The 15,791-nt window shown below is 39.0% G+C and overlaps 1 protein-coding gene across 16 annotated transcripts in view; it reads right to left on the bottom strand.

Annotated features, from left to right (window-relative positions):
• LPP (LIM domain containing preferred translocation partner in lipoma) overlaps positions 1–15,791 on the bottom strand; it is a 735,767-nt gene that overhangs the window by 185,937 nt on the left and 534,039 nt on the right. For all 16 annotated transcript variants that reach the window (XM_021933886.2, XM_031662904.1, XM_031662912.1 and 13 more), the window contains one exon: positions 1,192–1,318. In XM_021933886.2, coding sequence (XP_021789578.2) covers positions 1,192–1,318 — 127 coding nt within the window. The remainder of the gene's footprint in view (positions 1–1,191; positions 1,319–15,791) is intronic.

Raw genomic sequence — 15,791 nt, 5'->3', positions numbered from 1 at the left:
CCTGGCCAACATGGTGAAACCTCATCTCTACTAAAAATACAAAAACTAGCCAGTTGTGGTGGTGGGCACCTGTAATCCCAGCTACTTGGGAGGCTGAGGCAGGAGAATCACTTAAAACCTGGAGGTGGAGGTCGCAGTGAGCCAAGATCATGCCAGTGTACTGGGTGACAGAGCAAGGGTGACAGATCAGCCTGGGTGACAGAGCAAGACTCTGTCTCAAAAATAAAATAAAATAAAATAAAAATAAAAATAAAATAAAACTTGCAACAATTGACCTAAGCCTTCTCATGTCTTTTATCACTTTCTACCTAGACTAGTAATTATTTGTATGCTTGTCTTACCTCTTTCTGAACAACTTTAACCTCACTGAGGACAGGTTATATGTCCGCAGAACCTCACAATTGGCATACAATTCATAAATTTGCATTATATTCATGGACTGGAAGGATTAACCATTCACAGTTATTCCCAAGTTTGAAGAGGGGAAAATTAAAACTACAAAGAAAACATCATTTCTTAAACTGAGACACAAAAAAAGATTAAGAGTACAATCTGGAAATTGTATATTAGACAATATCCAATTCCACATTTTTTTACTTGAATCTTTAGACTAGTGAGAAATGGGAACATACATGGAAATCCTATTTCTGCCTAATGGGAAGCTAATTCATTGTCAAAAAATAAGTCGTCATCTTATTTTTTTTTTTTTAATTTAAAAAAAAAAAAAAAAATGGGGTCTCACTCTGTTGTCCAGGCTGGAGTGCAGTGGCGCAATCACAGCTCACTGCAGCCCCGACCTCCCAGGCTCAGGTGATTCTCCAGCATCAGCCTTCTGAGTAGCTGGGGCTACAGGCACATGCCACCACACTCAGCTAATTTTTGTATTTTTAGTGGAGACAGAGTTTCCCCATGTTGCCTAGGCTGGTAAAAAATAAGTCTCAACAATAAAATTTGTATCTAAAGAAACTCTAAGGACCACTGAAAGTTTAATATAAGCTAAGCAGACATCACATTTATGGCAGTCTTGCAAATGCAAATCCTACAATTACTTAGTTGTGTTGGGATGTGTATCAACTCCCATGCATCTGGACTCAAATACTTTCCCAGTGGAGCTGATAATAGTTCCAGTTACTAAATAAGGAAATCAGAGCAAGATAGTTACATTGGAAGTTCACTCTAGGCCCCACTCACCAAAGTATTCGTCAGCAGGTGGATTTTGCATGTCATACAGCATCTTTTTGGTCAGGTGCTCAAGCTCATCCTCTGGGCGTAAAGAAGGGGGAACTGATGAAGGCCCCAGTTGCCCTGTATGTCCACCCTGAAAGGCAGAAAGCACAGAGTCCTTTAATTGCCACCTAGACCATCAACCAAGGCAGTCAGCCTAAACAAGTAGTGATTGCACTGGAGAGGAAAAAGTACTGGACGTGGCTGTCGGGAGACCTGGGTTTTAGAATTAGTTTTATCACTTATTCAGTGGCTAACCTTGGACACATCTCTTTACTCACTTGCCTTATCTAGATGAGTCATCTATCAGGCTTTAGAAATCCATGTTTACGATAGGAAGAATCGAGTTTGTTCAACAATTGCTAAGTGACCACTGTGTGCTGTTATACATTTATGAGAAAAACAAATTGGGTCTTTCTTTCTTATGAACCTTACAGTCAAGTGAGAGATACAGGCACATTAATAATTAAAGAAAAACAGTTGCAGAAAGAGCACAACAAGGGCATGAGCGGGGACCTCTCGCATAGCCTGCGATGGGCTTCCTGAAGAGAGGGAGCACAGCAGGCTAGGCCTTATTCAGCTAAAAGGGAGAAAACACACAGCTAGAATTTTCTCACACTCAGGTGAAAAAAGTCAAGCAGCATAAAGAGCTTCTGGAAGTGGTGTACTTCTGGACCACATATAAACTTTGAGATAGGAAATGAGATAAATCTTATCAAGTACAGGAGTCCAGAAAGCGAACATTTTGGTTCTAGTTCTTTTGTTCCAGTTAAGGAAGTTGAGTAATTTCATTTTTCCAGCACTGCAAACAGCCAGATTTCAAATAGTGATGAAAAGTCAGTAGCATTGACACTGGGTTGGTGTTGAAATAGGTGGGCGAGAGCTAAGCTATGAAGATGCAAAGACATACAGCGCGAAATGATGGACTTCGGGGCCTGGGTGCGGCCAGGTTGGGCAGGGGGTGAGGGATAAAAGACTCCATATAAAATGTATAGTCTTTTATCCCTCATCCCCTGTACCCAAATGGGACATACAGAGCCACTGGGGCCTTTGTCCATTCCATCCATGTGGGTACAGTGTATGCTGCTTGGGTGATGGGTGCACTAAAATTTCAGAATTCACCACTATAGAACTCATCCATGTAACCAAAACTCACATGTACCCTAAAAAATACTGAAATAAAAAATAATAATTAAAAAATAAATAGGTAGGTGAACCAGAATTATAGCAATGTAAGAGAATCAAATATCAATTGAGAGAGTACTTGAGATCATCAATGAAGAATAAAAAGTGTGTAAGAAAGGAATAAAGGCCATACGCTAGATTTAAAGTAGCTTTGTGCTACATGATTAAAAGGGAATTTATTACATTTTCCATTGCCTATAAATTTGACCATTTCTAGTACTTCACCCCAACATTCTTAATAAAAGTGTTATAAAAACAGAAATGTTATTATTAAAATTTAGAACTGATTATGATGTCCGCCATGGGGAATGGGCAGACATGTGGGTTGGGAATGCTTTTGCCTTGATATTTATGCATTCTTAAAATAGTTGGCCAAAAGGTTCTCTTTTCAGAATGTTTACAAGAGTAAGTTCAACAAAACTGAAAGCTACACATTCATTCTCCTATTATCTTCACTATACCAAATGGGCTCTTGGATGTGAAAATCCTATAAAATACAAATCCCTGAACCCGTTATCATTCCCAACATTTACTTCAACAACTCCAAGACGGGTATTAATCATTTGTATGACATCTAAAGCATTAAATGTCTTCTAAACATAGTCGAGAAGGTTGATTGGTACCTATCTAAAATAATTTTCATTTTTTTGGTTTCCCAAAATGTACAGATATTTGAAGTACAGACATGCAGAAGGCCGAAAAGGCCAAAAATATTTTATGTTGGTCACTAACCTTAGCCTGAGATTTTATTGCATTGTTGAACAATTTGGATTAGAGATGAGACAGTGATGAGTAAACTATGGCATATGCTCAGGTTACAGACAAAAAAATTGAGTTGCTTGCCTGGATCTGAAGAACCATTATTCTAATCTCCTCTTTGTGAGACAGGGAAACTGAGACCCCCCCCAAAAATTAGGGAGGGCTAGTTTTGGTAAAGTCAGGACAAGAGTTCATCCTTGACTGACTTATTTATTAACAAACATTAAAGTTTAAACCTAGGACCTCCTCTGAACTGTAAACATTACCTGTCATATGAGTTTGGTATGAGGGTTAGAGGAGCTACTGAATTATTCAGTTGTTCTTTTGTTTATTGTTTTGTCCATTCATTCTTACAAGGTTTATTTTGTGTACCTTCTGTGAGAACCCAGGAGGGACATCAAGATATATTACACAACAACCTTTGTTTTTGAGAGTTTTGCAGTCTAGTGGGGGTGAGAAACATCCACAAACGATTAATTATAAAAAGCACAGGTTGGGCGCAGTGGCTCACATCTGCAATCCCAGCACTTTGGGAAGCCAAGGCTGCCAGATCACTTAAGACCAGAAGTTCGAGGCCAGCCTGGCCAAAACTGTGAAACCCCGTATCTACTAAAAATACAAAAATTAGCCAGGTGTGATAACGCACACCTGTAATCCCAGCTACTCGGGAGGCCGGGGCAAGAAAATCACTTGAACCCGGGGGGTGAAGTTTGAGCCAAGATCGTGCCACTGCACTCCAGCGATGGTGACAGAGGGAGATTCTATTTCTATATATATATAGCATAGTATATTAATAGGTGTCTGCATAAACATGAACATTGGACGAATGGTTGCCAGTATTGTTAAAATTGCATATATGTGACTTGCTTCCAGGACAATTGCACAGAAGTACTCATACAAGTGGATAAAGTTAAATGATGAAGGCTGGTCACAGGAGCCATATTTGAGAGGAGTAACAAGGACTAACAAGGTAAACTAACCAGCAAAAGAATCATCTAAATAGACAGTGATAGACATATACATTGTAAATCTACGTAACAAGCCTGTAAAGATGAACAACACGTTTCGCAAACAACAAATCCAACTGCAGAATAGGATAGAGTAACTACAGTTTATTTACAGATCTATATAAAGACCAGGTACCAAAATGTTAAAGGAGATTCTTTCTGGCAGGTGGAATCTTAGGGGACTTTCACTTTCTACATTTGTTTCTTTATTGTACAGCATGTAGTTCTACTTTTGTAATCCATGAATATCAATGTTTTAAAACATGATGACTTCAAGTGATAAAGATATGCTGGACATGACTCACTGTCCTGGAGCTTCCAACCCAGGCCAAGTGAAGGCCCCTGCGAGGAGCGCAGTTTCAAAGTTGAGACGTAGTTTGGTGTGAGTGGGAAAAACTGCAAGTGGTTCAATATTTCGGTCTGGACAGGTGGAAAAGTAGGAAGGGTCAGTTAATTCCTGCTTCCATGCCATGCTGACATGCTTAGGGCTTCTTGGTGAGCTAGGGGCTCCAGGCCTTGGGTAAGAACATGGACACGTCTCAAAATCTAATGTGTTAGACAGTCTTTCGACAAAAACAAACAAACAAATACACCAACCAACCAACAAAGGTATCTGTAATGTACACAAAATTTACTTACAATTTCAAGAAGTTCACAGACCACAGGGAATATATCTGCATGTTCTCAGTTAGAAACATCCACGCATTAGAAACCGCGATAAGTGTTTTTAGAAGAGTGTTCTAATCATCTTTAGAAAGTTCTGTCTGGAGTAGAGGGTGAAGGGGAGAGCAGCGAGACTGAAATGAGATGGTGAGTTTATCTAATATACTGGTGGCCAGAGATAAAGGAATACATTATATGGCAGTATCATTCTGGCTAGAGACAGAGATTTGACTATGACCTTCATTGGGCATCCTTAGGTGAGCTTGTCAACCTTTCATAACTTCAGGTTCTCTTCTATCAATGGACTCGCCAGTGGTACCTCACAGTCTCTGTAAGAATTAAAGTGAGATAACCCACATTTCACGATAGAGTTTAACTACTTTCAGACAGTTGTAACAAAGAGGATCTCTTTGAATCTCTCAAACTGCCTCTGAGGGAGTGGATTATTACAGTTCAGGTAGCAGAACTGAAAATGAGGTTGGGAAAGTGACCTACACCTTTTCTCCAGGCTTGCAATATAGGGAGACCTTGAGCCCAAAATATGGTGTCACCTTGTCTCCAAGCGCCATGCATTTTTCTCCCCAACCAAACGATGCTTCCCATAGACGGAGTGCTAAAAAAGTAAAAAATATTACCTCTAATAATAGTGGGGCGAGTTGTTTTAATTAAGCCAAACGACTATTAGAGAAAACTTGATAATTCCTGTCTTCAGTCTTAGGGTGGACCCTCAGAGAACAGACACAATTTATCATTGTCTCAGCCTAATATCAGTTTCCCTTTCAATATAAACAAGGCAGCAAGAAGGCCGATTCTGTCCTTTATCAATCTAAGCCAGAAATTTAGATTCTACTCTTAGCACTTACATTTCAAGTATAAATCTAATTTCAAAGTACTTACCTTGTCAATATTTCACAGATTTTGAGAAAAACGTATCATTCTTTTTGTTCTCTGAATACTCTATTTGCTTGCTATGCTGTTTCTGAAATAACACTTGGAAAGGCTATTTTCTGTTAGATTCCACTCTTTTATCTAATGCTAATTATGGATTCCTGTTTTTCCTTATGATGAAAGATTCTGAGAGATCATTTCTTCCAGTATTTCTGAAGTTTATTTGGCTAGAGAACAGCCTCCACCTCCACTCCACAGCTGTCACTAACCCAGTGCAGAATACTTAACACCTGTGGAATACATACTAGGGAAAACACAGCGTTCCTCAGTTAAGAGGTGTCTCTCACACCAAAGACTGCTTAGGACTTTCAGGGTTCAAGCCTAGAAGTCGTCATCTAGCACTATTCTCACTGTCCTAATCAGACACCTACTCTAATACCTCTCTCTCAGTAGTGTTTAGGGCTCAATACCGCCTAAGAAAAATGAGCAAATGTGTCCAACTTATTTGTGAATAAGCGACTTCTAGCATATTGTATGGGTAACAAAACAGGATGGAATATTTGTGGTGGGAGGTGCTGAAAGGGAACGATTTGTGTTATTTTGTTTCTCATTTCTTCAAAAGTAGAAGTGTGAGTTGTATCAGCAATGTATTCACTGTAGCATATTAATTCCTCATATTTGCAAGACCGTTTTCAAGGTGCCTGCTTTTACTGATATGAAATCTCAAATGCCTACACAACAGCCCTGTATGACGTGTAATCCTATTTCTGGATGAGAAAATAGAGACTTGAGAAGATAAGCGAGCAACCTCGTTGGGGTACCCCTGCTTAAAAACGGCAGAACATTGAAACTGGGGTGTGCTGAGTTGGACAAGCTTCTACACTGCAATGCCTCTCAGGGTTTTGAGATCATTGTCTCAAGACTTTCTAGCTCTCTTACTGTGCAGCCGTTTGGATTTTAATCTGAGTCTATTATCTAAGCAAAGATTTATTTTATCAGAGTGGAGGTTTACTGCTGAATAGCAAAACAAAGACATTGTGAAACAAACCTTTCTTTAAAAAAAAGGCATTCTTGTAAGTGTCACTCTTAATCACTAATATGTTTGTTTCTGAAATACCCGAATCTCTTACTAAAGGCAAATTAATGATGTATGATCCACAGGTGAGTTACTGAGTGACAGACTTTAGAGGACTCCATCAAAACTGTCTTTACATAAATTTCCCCAGGGATTACCAAGTGCCAAGAACTGTAAGTATAAAGACAAATTATTCAGAGATGCTGTCTCTAACAACTCACAGTTTGGGAAGAAAGAGGCATGCAAATAGGCAATTACAATAAAGTCTAAGCTCTAAAACACAAGTATGAATTCAGTGCTCTGAGATGGAAGAAGGCTGCCAAAAAAAGACCTATTAGTTTGATCTTGAAGAATAAATTGCGTATCACCCAATGGAAAAAAAAAAAAAGAAGAAGAAGAAAAGAAAGAAGGAAAAAAGTTAAAGGCATTCCAGGAGGAACATGTATATCTAAAAAACTGTTAAGAGGAAAGGCCGGGCGCAGTGGCTCACGCCTGTAATCTCAGCACTTTGGGAGGCCGAGGGAGGCAGATCATGAGGTCAGGAGATCGAGACCATCCTAGCTAATATGGTGAAACCCCGTCTTTACTAAAAATACAAACAATTGGCCAGGCGTGGTGGTGGGTGCCTGTAGTCCCAGTTACTCAGGAGGCTGAAGCAGGAGAATTGCTTGAACCCAGGAGGCAGAGGTTGCAGTGAGCCAAGATCATGTCATTGCACTCCAGCCCAGGCGACAGAGTGAGACCCTGTCTCAAAACAAACAAACACACACACACACACAAAACAAAACAAAAAACAAAAGAAAAAGGAAAAACAGAACTAGGATAAGAAAAGAGAAGTAGGATATGGTCAATGCCAAGACTGTTTTAAGTAACAGGAAGTCATTAGGAGATTTAAAAATGGGAGCTGATTTTATTAAAGTCATGCTTCTGAAGTAAGTGTATTGGCAAACATCTTCTAATACCAAGGCCACTGATACTTTCAAAAAAAAAAAAAAAAAAAAAGCAGCCAGCTATCGTGGCATTCTGAGCAATTTAGTGGCTAATGTGCTTTAAAAGGACTGACATTTACTAAGCATGGCAGAGCCTGCTAACTGCTCACCAAAATCCATTTCCTCCTCTTGCTGGGTACATTGCTAGACTACATTTCCCATGCTCCTTGCGGTTAGATGTGGCCTTGTGAGACACAGGAAGAATGGAGACTGGGCCCTGAACTACCACATGGAGATAAGTCACTCACTGTCCAGGTTGACCTGCCTTACTGCAATACAATATGCTCAAAGGTTAATGGTTGAAAGTCATGGTCATGGGAAAGTGAATGCTTTATATTCTTTCCATGTTTCTGTATTTTTCTTTCTTAAAATAAAGATTTTTTTTTCAGCTGAAATGATCTAAAACTGGTTCTTCTTTGCCATTCTTCTTTTCTTGCTAGGGGTCCAGGTGATTGTCATTCAAGAACATACTTAATATGAAGCCAAATTTACAGCCAAATCTGGGTCTAAATCCCTGGTAAACATTATGGGTGGGACTATGCAATAATGAAGACTTGCTTCTGAAACAAAATATACACATGAATAGGATCCTTGATGAACAAGGAAACTCCACTAGATTAAGCATAACATATATAACAATATCCATCATATTTGTATAACACTTCATGGTATTTGATTATATATTCTTACATAGAAACCCATAAATACAGAAGACCTGACTATTCAGAATATCTTTCATCTTAATTCTGCCTTTAAGTTGTCCAGTGATTTTGTTCAAATCATTTCCATTTTCTGAGCCTCAGTTTCTTTATGTGTAACATGTTATTTTCAAAGATTCCTTTGATTCTACGCTATCATTTTTTTGTGCCCATTTGTGCCCATAGTATGCAGGACACATATCATTACCAATCTTTAGAGTGAAATCACAGATATTCATATTTACAGATCCTTTGTAGTCTACAAAAATAGACACACTGAGTAAGTGGAAACCTCATTATGACAGAGGTTTCCATTTATGAGAGGACTCAGGCCAGTTGTCAGCATCCCCTGAAACATCCAGAACTTCATTCAGCATTCTGGATCTGAGTAAGCAATGGGCAGGTCACAGGGTTTCTGCAGCCTACTGAACTTTCACTACACTTCGGGCATGAAATCGAGAACACATAAAGGTTAATCACCTCATCATCCCACTGCCCCTTTTCTGAGTGGAGAAGAAAAATATCCGTCATCCTTTCTAAAGGAAAAAGGAAGCATGGGAAACAGCCGGCACTGAGGTGCAAATGGCTCCTGGAAAACACTACACCATCTTGCATCTTCGTTACTACAGTTTACCTACTTTAACCTGTGTGCTAAGGATCCATTTTACAAAAGAGACACCCACTATCTGTCGCAATGTCAGCCCCCTGAGTTCCTCTGGGGCTGACCTTAGTGTGATCATTTTCCTTTCTTGAGTCCTTACCTGCTGTTGATTTCTTTGTTACATAGTGCTAGATAAGTCAAATTTACTGCAAATCTGAACCTTACCAGAAAAGCACCGCTCAGGCAGATAAAACACCGGGAAAAGGCAGCCAAGATATTCGAAAAGATTACAGGATAATGAATACTCTATCACTCGGTACCAGGGCTACTCATTTTTCTTGTCCATTTGTAATGATGTACAAGAGGTTCCTTCCCTCAGAGGGAAAATAACTTCAATTATGTGTTCTTGAAAAAAAGAAACATTGAAATTATCTTCTTTTCAAAAGGTAGAATTAGCCCCGTTTTAGAGCTGAAAGCCTGCCAGAAAAAATATATTTCTGATATTTTCGTTCTTTTCCCCCCCTCTATTTAGCTGTGTCAAGTTTGCAGCTTGCAATTTCCTGTGGCGGCTTCTACTTTCTGACTCGCACTGAATCATACTCTACTCTCAACATCTCACTGCTTAAATGGAAGGAGCACCCCTTCTGGCCAGGGGCAGATGATTTGCTGGATACCTCTTCCTGCTTCAGGTTAAAGGCGATGGCCACAGAGAAGAAAAGAAGTGGAAGGTGGATACCTGAGTATCTTAATTAAAATATTCTAAATGAACATTCCTCACAGCTCCTTGCGAGTCGAAGAGCGAAGAGCATGCTCTTGGTTCTTCTATTCTTACGTTCCATTTCTTTTAAAGAATGAATTGTAAGGACACAAAGAGGAAGACTCAGAAATTCTGACTTTAAAAGTTTGATTCTTGCTTTGAAACTCATTCCAGCTGATCTTCAACTTTCAAAGTCTTGATTTTTCTTAAAACCTCTACTTCCACATATTCCCTTTCTCATGCCATGCATCGATGCCCCTAAAAATGCCTTTTCTTAAACCAAATTTGGAGTCATAGCCAAGGATGGATGATTCTGAATTACAGACAGGAGGAGTTATTGGAAGAGTTACTGCAGCTGGGAAAAGGCCTGGGCATCCAGTCAGGGGGCCCCGGTCTCTGCATACAAGGGTTTTATCTAGGCTGAGCTGGGAGAAAGTGATGTCTCTCCACCCACCTCTGTCCGTCTCCTCGTGTCAAGGCAGCCATAATAGTGCCTGGGCTTAGAGCATCTGGCTCTTAGGCCTGATGTTTAAGACACTACTTAAGCTCTCCAATGATTTCTTTTTCTATTGTTGATTTTCTCATGTATATACTGGAGGATAATAATATCTGATTCATATGAAGAAACTTTGTAAAATATTAAATATCAAATAAATGTCAGTTATAATTATCAGGAGGGACAACTTAGAAACCACTAACAAAGATGATTTTCTTCTTGGAAGAAGAATGATTGCAGAATGAGATCTCTCCAGTAACTCTCTACTTTCCTATCTGCTGATAAAGGACTTCACTGTTGAGCACCTGAATTCCACATTAATTGTTGCTTTAGCAAGGGATGTAATTACTGTGAGTACTTTTTAGCTACAAATCTTGAAATTCATGACATTTGGTGAATGTATGCCTTGCTGCCTCTCCAACTGTTAACTCTTGTACATTCTTGCCTTTAGGACCAAAAGACAAATAGTAAAGTAAAGCTCACATTTGGCTATTTAGAGCACAGCAGCCTCCCTTAGGCTTCGGCAGACAAGGTACAACCACTGATGTTATCCTGCCTGATAGGTAAGAAGTAAGAAAAGCGAGTAGCAGAGCAGAAGCGCTAGATCCTCAGAGTCAAGGAGCATCTAGGTCAAAGATCTCCTGCCAACCTTATTCACAGTTCTCATTTCAGTGTCCCTTTCCTCCAAACCTCCATGTGGGCCCTCCATTAAGGAGAAAGCGAGTTGTCTCTGTGGGGTGAAAAGATCTCTATTTGCTCTGTGTGAAGCTAAAATAACCTATTTCCACAATGTTATGGCTAAAACATACACTCAGTTTTTCCCATTAATTAGGTTTTATGGATGTTATACATTAGGGATTTGACATAATAAAGGCAAGAGAATTCCAAGACACTATTTCCATCGATAGCTTCACCTAGGCAAGACCCATGACATAAAAGTTTGATGAATGGAATGAACCATTATTCAAGGTTGGGTTTTCAAACTAACACCGTGTTTTGGCCTTTGCTGTGCCGCACATGCCTGGCAGTGACTCCAGGCACACGTTTCTTCTTTATTTGGTTGCCTGGAAGAATGCAATGGACTAGTTGCTCTAATGCTGGGGAGAAAAGGTTTTATCACAATGCACAGCTTTCTGTGTATTGTCCCATAGAAAAACCATCCTCAGTTACAAGCTACAGTTTTAATAAAGCACTATCAAAAAGACGGCACAGAGTTTCTGTTACCACGGCTCCAGCCCTGACTGGTTCTAATTCCCTGTCTGCTCAAAATAAGATTTTATTAATCTGTTATTTTAGATACTTGGATTGTCATAATTCTTGCCATTATATTTCCAAAAAATGAGAAGATATTAACATAGTACATCTGATAATTACAAATGTATAAAAAGATATATGCAAAAGTGCCAGTATGTGTTTACCTATGTAAGTATTATCAAACAGCTACTAGAAGTGAATACATCCAAATGTTAACAAGTCTTAGGTCAGGATAGTGATATTCAGAGTAATTTGAGTTTTTCTCTTTATAATTTTAAAATTATCTAAACAGAATATTATAAAAATGGATGGCTCTTAGAAAATAACAGGAAACATACTTTATAAAACACAGGGTTCCAGACTTTTCTTTAGTATTTTCAGGTATGAAGCTAGGAGAGATTGGAGAGCCAAAGTGTGGACAAGCTGCTGATAAAAATAAGGCACCTAGATTTTCAGTGTGATATGCACAAAAACACTTTCCTACTGTACAAGCTGTTTCTATCTAGTGGGCTTGACAGATGCCTGAACGTGACACAAGACACTGAAATAACATGCAAATCAGTTTTCGGTTTTAATATGCAAATATGACGCTTGGCACATCACTTTCCATGGCGAGGTAAATTTCTGTTTTTGAGTTTTTCGTGGGAAATGCAAACCAGCAAACAAATGGTTAACTCCCCATATTTCACCTAACACAAGGTGGTTTTCATTTGAGTCAGAGCGGTTCTTGCTCAGCAATCCAAGGTACTTAGGATGCAAAGAAAGGGCATGTGTTTTGTTCAATAACAATGCCACCCTAGGCAAGCAATCCTACCTTCTGACAGACACACTGATCACACTGAATTTCTACTGAATTTCTGGGCCTCAGCAGGGAGGCCGACAAAGTGCCTAAGTGAAAATAACAAGAACATGTTTTTTTGCTTGACCAGTGAAAATCAAATCAAAGTATCTCAACATGGTGAGAAGATAAGCTTATAGCCAAAGAAGAGAAAAAAGTCAAGGGTCCTTGTTTCTACAGTATATGAGCAGTGTAGCAAACTATAGCCTCTGATGAAATCTATATTAAATTATCCACAAATAATAGTAATTAGTTAGGCATTAAAATGGTCATCAAAGTGAGTGAGATGCATCCAGTTCACGGAATTTATAATCCAGTCAGGGAAACAAGGTATATGAAGGAGAAATAAAAGAACAAAGCCAAAAATTGAATGTTGATAGTAATCAGTATGGCTTAGATACATAGGTTCTAGGGTCTGTTTACTTGGGTTCAAATCCCACATCGACAACTTTCCAATTGTGTGATCCAGTGCAAGGTACTTAATTTTACTAAGTAATTAGTTATTTCGAACATAAAATGGGGTAAATAGAATTTACTTCATGAGTTGTTGTTGTTGTTGTTTTTTTAGACGGATTCTCTCTCTGTTGCCCAGGCTGGAGAGTAGTGGCATAATCTCAGCTCACTGAAGCCACCACCTCTCAGGTTCAAGCAATTTCTGGCTAATTTTTGTATTTTTAGTAGAGACAAGGTTTCACCGTGTTGGCCAGGCTGGTCTCTTAACTCCCGACCTCAAGTGATCTGCCTGCCTCAGCCTCCCAAAGTGCTGGGATTACAGGCATGAGCCCTAAGTTAAATAAGATGTTCCAGCCTACACCAACTAAGAAACTAATATCATCCCTAAAGATATACTATGATGTATAAATATTATTCAAGTGTATCAATGGATGATACAGATTCAGAGATTCAGAGAGAGAGACAGAGAGAGAGAGTACCGTGTGCTTAAAGAGCTTGAATTAGGACTTGAATGAGGGACAGAATTCAGAGGAACTGAGGTGGCATTCTACTCTATCAATCATGGGATTAAAATTCCTTCACCTTTTTCTGTGCTTTTACAGTCAAAAGATACTTGGGTGCAACACGCACACACTAGGTTATTTAATATTGTCCAATGCATGTAATCATTTCTTCTTTTTGTATAAACCAAGTTAGTGGTTTTTTAAGTGACTTAGCCAAAATCATACCCATATTAAGTGGCAGAACCAAGAGTTAGGCGTGAGTCTTTTGATTCCAGCTTAGTGTTTTCCCACTGATTTATAGCCATCTCTATATATTCATTTAGAAATACGAAACTTACATGGTCTATCATAAAGGTTAATCAAGACAGTCAACCTCACTGATTAAAGCATGATGCTAATTAAACCAGAAGTTGGAGACCAATGTGGCCTTTTTTACTTTCAGAAATATTGATTGTGGTATAATGGAGAAAGTGTGGGCTTTAGAGGCAGAACAAGCTGGTTCAAATGCCAAATTATACCTCTAGTTTTGTATAACATTTCACAAGTTTCCCCCCGCCGCTTAGTGTCTTCACCTGTAAATGGAGTTGGGAAAGTAGGCAGAGGAGCGGGGTAGATGCCTTCATCTGAGAGCCATTGTAATACTTAAGAAGACACGTGGCATGTGCTAACATTTGACGGTGGCGCACGATTATTTGTATTAAATGCTCACACACAGTCTGTCAAATATGAGCTATGGATGTCTTTCAAATGTGGCAGGAAGGTGGATGAGAGAATATGAATGACTCAGTGTCATTTATCAGCACTGCAGCCGAGGGGAAGAAATAGCATGCTCTGACAGTGAATCTAAAGACCAGCAACATTTAATATTTCTAATCAATCACTGACCATGATTAAAATAATAGTAGTCATATCGAAGGAATCTTTTATCCATTCCCACAAACTCTGAAAGGTAGAACTACAGTAGTATTTAATTTGTATATTTATTTATGTATAATTTACAAGAGTGTAAATACGGTATTCTGAGCGCTTAGTAGGTGTCAGGGTTCAAAATATTTTATATTGAGTAACTTATTTAATCACCAGTGCAACCACATTAGGTGGCTTCTATTCTGAGTTTACGAATGAGAAAGTTGGAGTACAAAGATTACCGTGATAATAAGTGGAGAACCTGGGATTTAAATCCAGTCATCCATTCCAGAAAGTGATGCTTAACTGCAACAAAAGTGCCTCAGTCTCTCAACTCATCTGCCTTTTGTCAGTGAGATTTACTTATTTGTAGTGGAATTTCACATACATTACAAAGTCTTGAACCAGCAAAAGAACCTTTCTTATGGACAAACATTATTTTTTAATGATATATTCCCTCTGTGCACAAAGATGGAAACCAAAAATATTACAAGTTCCCCCAACTCATTCTGATGCAGGTGGTCTGAGTACAAGGCTTTGAGACATGTTTTTGTTTGAGATGGAGTTTCACTCCTGTTGCCCAGTGTGCAATGGCGCGATCTCGGCTCACAGCAACCTCTGCCTCCCAGGCTCAAGTGATTCCCCTGCCTCAGCCTCCTGAGTAGCTGGGATTACAGGCATGTGCCACCACGCCCGGCTAATTTTGCATTTTTAGTAGAGATGGGGTTTCTCCATGTTGGTCAGGCTGGTCTCGAACTCCCGACTTCAGGTGATCCACCTGCCTCGGCCTCCCAAAGTGCTGGGATTACAGGTGTGAGCTACCATGCCTGGCCAACATGGTTATTTTTAATGTCTTCATTCATTCATTTGACTCATCAAAAGAAGTTGAACTGTTCTTCGAAAGACAACTTCCTTTATCAATCTGAGATATAAGCTAGAGAATTAATGCTAAATCTTAAAATAGTAAAATAAAATAATCAATAGTACTGTACCTAAAGGTGGGCAAAGGGAAAAACATGTAAATGATACTAATATTCTTTCATATTAGTATCATTATTATTCATCATATTATTCATATTCATTAATATTTTAATACTAATATTAAAAGCTAAAGGACTGTGTCATTTTCCAGTGACCAAACTGAAAAATTTTCTGCTGGGTTCTTGCCACACCATAAATAAAATGCTAAGAAAATATTCAATTCTACAACAACTTAGGCCTCTCTAAAATGTGGCAGGTACCTTTAGATTCCCTGCTTTCTGTGAATTTCAGAAACAGAAAAGACACTGGAGACCCTTTAGTAGTATATGAATCCCTTCATTTATAAGAAGAAAACTGAGAGTCAAGGAGGGAAACTGAGTGATTCAAGGTCATCTAGAAAATAAGGAGTCAAATCAAGAAGAAAGCTCACATCAGGAAAGAAGGTCTAATTCAATATTCGTTTAGTTCTCTTTGCACCATTAAAGAGTGAGTGACGCACTCTTGATGCTCTGTA

The sequence above is a fragment of the Papio anubis genome, chromosome 2 (genome assembly GCF_008728515.1).
Source record: "Papio anubis isolate 15944 chromosome 2, Panubis1.0, whole genome shotgun sequence".
NCBI lineage: Eukaryota > Metazoa > Chordata > Mammalia > Primates > Cercopithecidae > Papio > Papio anubis.
The sequence above is the reverse complement of the archived record's forward strand: the minus strand, read 5'-3'. Positions and strand labels throughout refer to the sequence as shown.